This window comes from Homarus americanus, unplaced genomic scaffold, assembly GCF_018991925.1.
Source record: "Homarus americanus isolate GMGI-L3 unplaced genomic scaffold, GMGI_Hamer_2.0 scaffold40248, whole genome shotgun sequence".
Classification (NCBI taxonomy): domain Eukaryota; kingdom Metazoa; phylum Arthropoda; class Malacostraca; order Decapoda; family Nephropidae; genus Homarus; species Homarus americanus.
This window is the reverse complement of record NW_024712526.1, coordinates 5218996-5228887: the sequence shown is the minus strand read 5'-3', so window position 1 is coordinate 5228887 and position 9892 is coordinate 5218996. Positions and strand designations below refer to the sequence as shown.

Sequence of the window (9892 nt, the reverse complement as noted above, 5' to 3'; positions counted from 1 at the left end):
ACCAGACTGTCATATCATATAACTTTTATATTAAAAACCACATTAGAGTTTCCTTCCATCCTGATTTCTAGACAAACATTATCTCGATCACCCCTACAACGCTTTTGTTCTTTGTTAGTATATATTGAGTCTTGCAAGTTGGACACTTTACTGATTTTGGAAGAACACGTGGGAATGAAAATGCTATAGTTTCTGAACTTTTTCCCAAAAACTGTCAATCTTTCCACATAATTGGCCCGTGACGGTTACAGTAACGCGTGCAGGATGATTTTATGAAAGACAGGAGACATGCAGTGTTGGAGGAGAAAGCAGCGGTAATGGCGGATATTTAATGGGAAAATAGAAAATTATAAGGCTTCTCCGTTTTATACATTTCATCGATAATGTAATAAATATTATTTTATAATTGATAGTCTTATTCAAATAATGATTAGTTGTTGCGGAATGAAGCGATTGTGTCAAAAATAATACCGAACTTACTTTATATATTATCAGTCAATGGAAGCAACTATCTTGAAGAAGCATGGTTGTATTTTACAATATTTGTGGAAGTGATATGGTCGTCATTGAAAACAATATGGCTTCCTCATATATCTCCTTGATGAAGAATAAAATTATATGAATATACAATTCTATTAACCAATGTTTACTCATAAGATTGTAGAATTAATCAGACGCTCACGGTTCGATTCCAACAATATGATCCTCATCATTTGTAATGAATAGGTTTAAGATTCTATTGGCAGAAAGAAAAATATATATATATGGTAGTGGGCAGAGTTACAGACACTACGGCTCTCTGAATACTGGCTAAAAAATTTCAAGTCTATAAGCAAAATCTCCAATATGACACTCCGCTTTATTGACATTTTGGCGAGGAGCGAATTTATTGTTTATAATCGAGAACGGCGCAGACAAGCCAGAATTTTCAGCGAACATTTTCGTACTTTCTTAGCGTACAAAGGGCGTGAAGACTTATTTAGTGTCATATGATCATTTTTCGCCTTAGTTTACCCTAATTTCCTCATCATTCATGTCCTGCCCACTACAGGTGATTTGTGATCGTAATAAAAAAACTAAAAAATTGTTTATAAACATTGGTAATAGTGATAGTGAATCGAGGCTAACACCAGAAGGTTGTTCAATTTCGTTCATTTTTCCTCTTTGGATGAAAGTAAGAATAAAAGATGGTGAATATGCATTTTCAAACAATTTGGCTCTCTAGTAGAGCAATGTATTTTTCGATGGTTAAGACAATTTGACCATTTCTCTGATGTTTCCTCAGTAAATTACCTAAAATTACTTAACCTAACCTCCAAACTGGAGCTCATCGCTCCCATGGATCTAGATGTATTTTCGATGTTGAAACTTCTATATTAGTGTCAAATTGTCTAAACCATCGGGAAAAATACGCCTCTACTCTGGCAGCAATTGGTTGAATTATATTTAAGTTTTATGACATACTATCACCCAAATAACAAGGAAAAAATGACGAAATCAAACCAGCGTGCTACTTTTCATCCTCTATCTTGTTTGTTTTATCAAATTTTCTTGAAATTACATATTCAAAATATAGGAATGCCCTTCATCATTATCTACATAATTGTACTGTTCGTGTATACTGCTAGATGTTTAGTGGACTGCAATTTGTATAGCTATGCATCACGGACAGTAATAAGAACTTTTACAATGCCACCAAGTTTAACCGCGTCACGAGGACATGGCAATAACTTTATGTGCCATGTAATACATACCATTGTCCTTCTTGTAGATTTGTTGACACAAACATCAAAGGACTTTAATGGTGTGAAGTCGTTATGGATGTTGCCTTCAAGAAAATTCCCTAATCTGATTTCATGCAGAATGCTAATGAAAAGACGCTAAATAAACAAATATGAATGAAACATATATTATAAATAATAAAAAAATACCAAGCATAAATTGTTAGATGTGTAAGTGTTGAACACGGCCTACACAACAACCTTCCGAATAAATTCTCCATAAGCCGCTTCTGATCAACCTCTGAGGTAATGTATGACTTATCTGGCTGCATGGGACAGAGAAAATAACTCTTTTGCTACATTTTCCATGAAAAATAAGCCATTCGGTTGGACAGTGAATCAATAACAGGTGAGGAAACTTACTGTTATGTTTTGATGGTTGGCTGTCTGGTGGGAGTGTAAATAAGTGGTAAAATCGTGGTACCGACTTCACTACTGGCGGCACTCTTATCCTTAAGCTACAGTACGTTGGCCTTCCTGGCTGTTAACTCCCAAGAGAATTATAGAAAACGTCAGCGTCGTGCAGGCACTTGGTGAGCCATGTCGTTTGAGGTGGTGGTAGGGTCGAGGCTTCTAATTTGTTGTTTACGAGGTGTTATGTGGTGTTGGTGTGATTTGTGGTGCCGCAGTTGTATATTTTAGCTCTTTTTAGGTTGTATCAGTTCTCTTTGATAGGTTTAAATATAATCTAGAGTTTAGTATGTATTTTAATATTGCTCCTTCAAACGATATTCCAATCGCCTATGATTTAGTCTACTGGGGAGGTGGGTGAAGACCAGTGGCAGCAGTTGCCAAATGGGACGTGCTCGTTGTGGCTGTGGAGATAACGTTGACCACCTCCGGCGGCCATCTCATACCCCAGTGAATTTCTCTGCCATCTCCTCACGCACCACTAGCCCAGCCTACCCCAGGGCGGCTATACTCTCAAGCATGTGGTAAATCATCCTGCCTTTTCGTAAATCAAAACCACCTATATAAACCATTGTATTGTAGTTGACTTTGGTCGTGATAAGAAAGGGTTCATTTCCTCTTGTGACATCAGCCATGTGTAAGAGCAATAGGGATTAGTCTTGGTATCTTTGTTGGTCAGGTTCTCCTGTCTCAGAACAATGCATGGTAGTATGCTGGTTGTCACGTCCTCCCCTGGACGCCTCACCACCCATTACAAAGACCATGCCCAGTAATATTCGATGTGAGCTGACTTAGGCTATGATAATGTCATGGAAAAATGTAATCACATGATGTTAGGAAAACCATTACGGGTATCATCCTGTTTTGACGTACAAATAGATGGTCACTTCATTATCATTAATGAATATTTTGGTAGGAGCCATTACCAAGGATTCTGGATAAGCGTTTTTTTTTTTTTTTAAGGGGGGTCAGTGACCTTCATATTCGAACTTCTTACCCAAAGGTGATATTTCTGACAAATTTGATCATCATAACCCTCAATAAATCCTAGAAAATAGATCTTAATTTAGAGAAACCAGCCTTAATATTTCAAATTACTTTAAAATTTACCAATTGGTGTATTTTCAATGGTACTGTATTTTACAAATCTGGAACTGCCAATTTATTCATGTATTTTTTCCCTGTGCTACTGCCTACAGTACTTTGTATTTATATACATTTCACCTCTGCTCTACTCCTACTAGGCCTAGTGCTGTGTACTGACAAAATTTTCGTTTATAATTCCCTTTAAAATGGCTGGCAAGCATAAAAGTGAGAGTTCTTGTGGTGCTGAGAACAAAGAGACACCCATTTTAGATTTTCTATGTATTATTTTCGCATTTTCGACCTGGTCGTTGGTCCCTAACCCCGTCGTAAGTCGAGGACTGACTGTATATAAGGAAGCAGTGGGACCCAACCTCCTCTGCCAGAGAATGTGCTTCTACTTAGCAGTACTGTATCATCAGTGGATTTCTGTCTCACATCCAACAATACACCCTTTACCTCAGTCGTCTAAAATTTGACAACTCTTGCTTTCAAAATCATATTAACCCACTCAGGGTCTTTCGACACAAATTTTGTCACCAAGCGCTACCGTTAGTCATAATCCTTTAAACCCAGAACTGTCTGATAGCAGGAAAGTTTTTTTTTACATAAATACAGTAATGCATACTGTGTTTATAAATGCTTTTTTTTTCGAAATTCATGAAATAATAATTGGAAATTATTGGTTAAATGTAATTCATAAAAATATGCCAATTTAAAAAAAAAGGATTTCTCTATTTACACATTGTTAGATGTTGGTGCACTTGGTGATGCCTCCCTCCCTCTGTGCCCCACAGTACCATACTTACCCTGAACAAAGCAACTAAATCTAGTTTTGGTGGGAGTACAGGTAGTGTGCACTTGTTAGGGAGATGAGCAACACGTCTTTTATTTTTCCTTTAAGTCACAACAACATGCCGGGCAGTTCCTTTCACACTAGGACTGCTTGTTGAAGGGCCAGACAAACTATCGCTTGCACTAGACGGGTCAGGGACACTGGGAGAGGCTTCAGGAGGCACCGCACTATCACCACGTGGTGCAATCTCCTTGTTCTTTTTATGTTTACCCATCCCTCCACCTTTGCCAGCAACATGAGGCATGGTTCAAAACTATCATAACACTGTAATGAATAAATGAAATCACTGTGGTGAACGAGAAATAAGTACAAGCCATGAGAAAATGGTGGGAAAGGTAGGTCAAGGTTACATCCGGCGCCGTTTAACCACAAGGGCAACTGGTGTGGTCACTCATGTAACCTTGGAGGGCAGTCTACATAGTTGTCAGATCACACCGACGTCGCCAAATATGTGTCTAGCATATCTAGTGTTGATATGTTAAAATTATTTAAACTTTATAGTTCATACGCAAATTTGTGTATGAAAACCCTAAAGCGATAATTTAGATCATACACAAATTTGCATCTGAAAACCCCAAGACTGTTAATTTCCATGGTAAAACTCCTCCTTAGATTTCACAGGTTTCATTTACCAAAACAAAATAATCTCATAAATAATTTTAAGTGCTAGACTTTTAATCTTCAGCAATTGAAGATTATGGTCTTTGAAATCAGTCTTGGCATGAACTAAAATGAAAAGTTTGTTATTGAAGGAAGCAGAGCTTTTTGTCAATAAAAATATGCTTTTAGTAATAATAAGGAAGGCCAAACTATTCAAGTGAAGAATCACTGTTACTCATAACCCCTAAGATTATGTCAACCCTGATCAGTGATCCACTTGATCGTGCAGATCGATTAACCTAATATGTAATCAATATCCACGAAACAACTTCATAATGAAACACCACTCACCTCAACCTTCTAACCATTAAAAATATTAATCTTTGTGGTACTTTATGTATTAAAATTTTTAGTAAATATCAGTAATTTATATACTGTACGTATATAAAATACATTGTGTGCTTATGTGTGTGCTCCTTTTACATTCCTACAGTTCTGAAGATAGAGCTGAAATTTGGTACGACATACAACACCTTGGCGGTGCTGGGCAACTCACCTAGTGAATAATAAAGTAAAAATAACTTATCCTCTTTGGATAATCCAGGCAAAGACACTGGTAGTAATATTGCAAAAGGAGAACTTTACAATTATGTTATAAGGAATAAGAACTCTAAGAGCAAGAGCAGTTAAAATTCCATGATTCTATATGAAACTGATTCTACAGACAACCAATAGTTCAATGTGGAAATCAAATCCTAAAATTGATTCAATTCAATAAAGCAAAAAGTGTTGTTTCCAGCATAAAACCATTATCAAACAAGCAGGGATGTGTCCAATGTAAAATGCTAAAGTACTTGGTCATCATTGTGCCCAATTTTAAGCTTTTTTGTTAAGTAAATGCCTGAAATATTGTCCAGAGAGAGAGAGAGGGGGGGGGGGGGAATAAGAAAGCAGTCAACAGTATTGTGTCCAAATTTCAGCTTACTAGCTCAAAAACTGTTTGAAGATATTGCCCAGACAAATTAAAAAACAAACGAAGAACGCACTGAGTACTAGTGATATGATCGAGACCAAGACTGAGTCCTACAATCCAAGGCAAAGACTTGCCTCCAGAGAATGAAACCTGTGCATTAGTCTAGTTTTAAGGATAATTTTCTTGAGATAAAATTTAGGGTTTCAGTTCATACAACTATAGTACTGTATATTTTTGAGGGGTTGTGTACTCTGGATGATGAAGGATCAGTCTTATGATGAAGTAGAAATGTAAACCAACTAATTCCCAGCAATAAAACAAATCCTCAGGAGTTTGACTGCACCCTAGTGCAGGGAGTTAAGCTGCTAGGCTGCGATTGGCTGGCAAAAAATAAAAAGCGGAAATGGTTAAAAACTATATCATTCTTACACCACCCTCTGCCAACACACATGCCCAAAACTTATGTCCATATGCAGCAGTAATATTCCCAGATGTCTCCCAAGTGTGGAAATTTCCACTGACTCAATAGTCACATCGGAACTAGTGAATTGAGTGTTAGAAATACACTGCTGTACACAGCACTTAGATGCACCACACAATGTCAAAAGAAAAGGAATGTTATGTTTGTTGATGAAATTCAAGTCATTACATTCACCAAAGAAATCCCTGCTTACATTATAGTCAACCTTTTACAGAAACATGAAATGATTTACTGGTCTCGGAGGTACCTTTCACTACCTGAACCCAAACTTAACCAAATGACAACTTCCAAACAGACTTGAAGATTATTAAGTAAATTTATGCTCTCATAAGGTCTCAAGCAAAACTATGTGACTTGGGTCTTTTAAGTCCCTGAGACTGAAATCTGGAAATAAAGTCTCGAGACCTATATCACTGCGGAGTCCCCCTTTGGAATTCATATTTTAAGGGCATGTGTCTGTCAATACTGTGCATCCTGTTGATAAAAACATTTCAAGGCCCTCTAGAAAAGTTAAGCTCTGCAAGGAGTTAATATAGAAGTATGGATCTCAAAGGTCCTTTGTTGATGACCCACACTTCATAAGTTTGTAAATCAAGTCAGTAACAGTGATCAAGGCAAAATAAAGTCAAAATAAAAGTATGGTATCTTGGATATTGAAAATCCTGACTTATATTAATCAAGACAATTCAAATTTAAATATTAATTACATATAAATATAATAACTTATATTTTGTATTAATTTATTGATACTTTATAAATATTCGGTGGATGATATACATATATTTGTTTATTAACTGTTGAATTCGGACAGGTACAGTATACAGTAATATTATTCTTAAGTACAGCATGAAAATATCTATCTGGATATATTCTATTCTGAGTACCAAACTTGACTCTCAGTGAATACATCTTGTGGCTCTAGCCTGAGAAATTAATGTTTTTCTAAATTCAATAACAATGTTTTTTATAATCTGTCACTGGTATGTTAAGCTCCAAACCCTAGAAATTAATTTTTTTCTAAATTCAATAACAATGTTTTTTATAATCTGTCACTGGTATGTTAAGCTCCAAACCCTTTTACTATGTCAGTCTATAAATATGAGTATTCAGCACCATGCTACACCAAATGAAGGATTAGAGTATGAAAATCCCATTTTATAACCAGGAGGAGGAAGCAAGTGACCTGATATACTGTAACCTTCTCTGTGCCTTACAGAGAGAACATATTACCTAATGCATGTTACACCATCCAAGTGGACAATGCTGAAAAAAAGAGGCTCTAAACAACACTTTTCACCAAAAGTATTTTGTTCTATATCATTAAAGTTTATTAGCCAATGGTTGGCTCAGAGCCCAGTGGGAATTCAAGGTCATTAAATTTAAATGACTGAATCTGGTACATTAGTTCTTTAGTCATTAAAGGAAATTTATTTTCCTGTGTTTTTTAGTTCCTGCCAATATACAGCCACATTTAGAGAGGAGAGACCACACTGGTGAAACAAATGACCATCAAAGAACACTCACCTAAAAAAAAAAAACTATGGTATACTGTGATAAAAACATCTTGGTAAGCTTCAGAGTGAAGATTATTAATTATAAAACCATGTGTAATCTTAAATTCTCTCCCCCTATAGTAAAGGTCATTGGATATTGGAGGGTAAACTAAGGAAAAGGCAGGTTGTTAACCTGAAATCTGGCAGGTAAGTGATGAGGTATTATGATATATTTATTACTAAAGGGTTTTGAAAAGAGAGCTGATGAACCAGGCTTGAAAGTTCTGACTCAGTGACCATGGACTCGCACTGGGCTTCAAACAGATGATTGCTTCAAGGAGGCCGATGATCTGGCTCCTAATGTCTGATAAGTACTGCCAATTACAAATTGCTTCATTATCCATTTTTATATCTTCCATTAAACTATATGCCCTTGCTGAAGGGAAGAGAGAAGGCCTCATATTGTAGCATTTTAACAGGTCACTTTAAAAAATTACCCATAGGTCATACAAAGTGCTTTGTATAGAACTGCTTATGTCAAATTTATAAACAAGTACTCTGGTATTAAAATTTAACCAGTCGACTGTTCTTATCACAGCATTGTATAGTTCCTATATTTGTTATTATAAGAACCATATAAAGTAAACAAAATTTCTTTTGGCTCAGATGATACAATACACAGAGTATTTTAAAGCATAAAACTGACAAGGAGGAAACCAATTCTTTAACTGATAATTCTCTTAATATTTTAGACAAATATTTCCAAGGTTGGTGATTTCAGAGTTTCATGTGAGCTGTCAATCAACACAGAGGGCTGGTGAAAAGGTGGGTGTAGAACTCTGGTTCATTCATCTCGTATCTGTATTTCTGCACCATCTCTTGAATACGTAACTTGCGCCGAACATGAGGAGGTTGGTAGCTGTAAAAAATGACATAGAACATTAAAACTTGAAAATCTCACCTCTTTTAAGGGTTAAATTGCCTCAAATCTGAAATGGTCCCAAATTTAATGTAGTGAGTTTGTGAAGTCTAATTTTATGGCTGGGAAAGGATGATGATGTTATATATGAAACTGTGTCCTTTATTTACTAAACAGATTCTGTACAGTTATATCTCACAAATTCCAATGGTTGTGTTCCTGTAGAATCATGCATTAGCTAAATTAACACTGTAAAGGGACTACAGCTGTAGAATTGTACTCATAAGAGGCATATTACAACTGTATAAAAAAGGGGCTCTGGCTCACCCGAATTAGTGAAAAATCTGAATTAAACGAGTTCAGAATATTCTGACATTGTGTGACAATTTATGTACCTCTGTGTTCGATTATTCATTTGTTTTCTTTTCAGTTTTTGTACCTAGCTATGCCTTGGCTGCCACAAAATAATCTATTTATAATTACTGCAAAAACATAAATACTTTCTAAATGTATATACAGTCTCTCCTCGACTTACGACATATTCGACTTACGACAACCCGGACATACGACGGCCCTGTCTCCTCCTCTGCTTCATCCAATTAATGTAGTCTCCATACTTAATTAAAAAATTATTGAGGCCCTGTGTGCATTCAGCTGACTAAATTAAAGGTAGGTGCACAGTAACACTTTATTCATTCTTCATTATTGATTACTTTTACTGTACAGTCAACCATCACTTTACGCGGTTAATTCAACCCACAGGGTACAGCGGAAAGTGAGAAACGCATAAAGTGAACAACATAACATATGGGATTAATTGAAATAGAGACCGGGCCTACCCCCAAACTCCACTTTTTGACGACGCACAACTATGTTGTAGTAAAATTATTATATTAACTTTATGATGGTATGCACACACAATTAATAATTAAGAGAAATATCAATAATGTTAGGTTTTTTAACACTTACATTAGTAGAAAAGATGGCTGGGCACACGGGGATGGGTGGTTGGTTCCGAGGCAGAGGGCAGATTAATTATTGGCCCTCACCTGTATCACTTGTATCACTATCCACCACAGAGGCTTGCAGGGCCTCTTTGTCAAACCCCTCAAAGTCCATATAAGTTCATATCCTCACTATAATTATCACTATCACTGACTTGGGCCGGCTGTGGTGAGTGGCGGGTGAAGAACTCGGTAATGTTTTGATGACTGGGCGACCTTGTGCACACCATGCTCGCGCCGCTTACACAACATGGCGGGAGATTTGAATCCAAAAATGGCGCGGCTCGCCAG

General features: G+C 36.6%; 1 protein-coding gene across 9 annotated transcripts in view; it reads right to left on the bottom strand.

Annotated features, from left to right (window-relative positions):
* Window positions 1-6816: 6816 nt before the first annotated feature.
* Window positions 6817-9892, bottom strand: part of LOC121861185 (ral GTPase-activating protein subunit beta-like) — a 97428-nt gene continuing 94352 nt past the window's right edge. For all 9 annotated transcript variants that reach the window (XM_042358757.1, XM_042358776.1, XM_042358786.1 and 6 more), the window contains one exon: window positions 6817-8597. In XM_042358757.1, coding sequence (XP_042214691.1) covers window positions 8480-8597 — 118 coding nt within the window. In that variant the 3' untranslated portion in view covers window positions 6817-8479. The remainder of the gene's footprint in view (window positions 8598-9892) is intronic.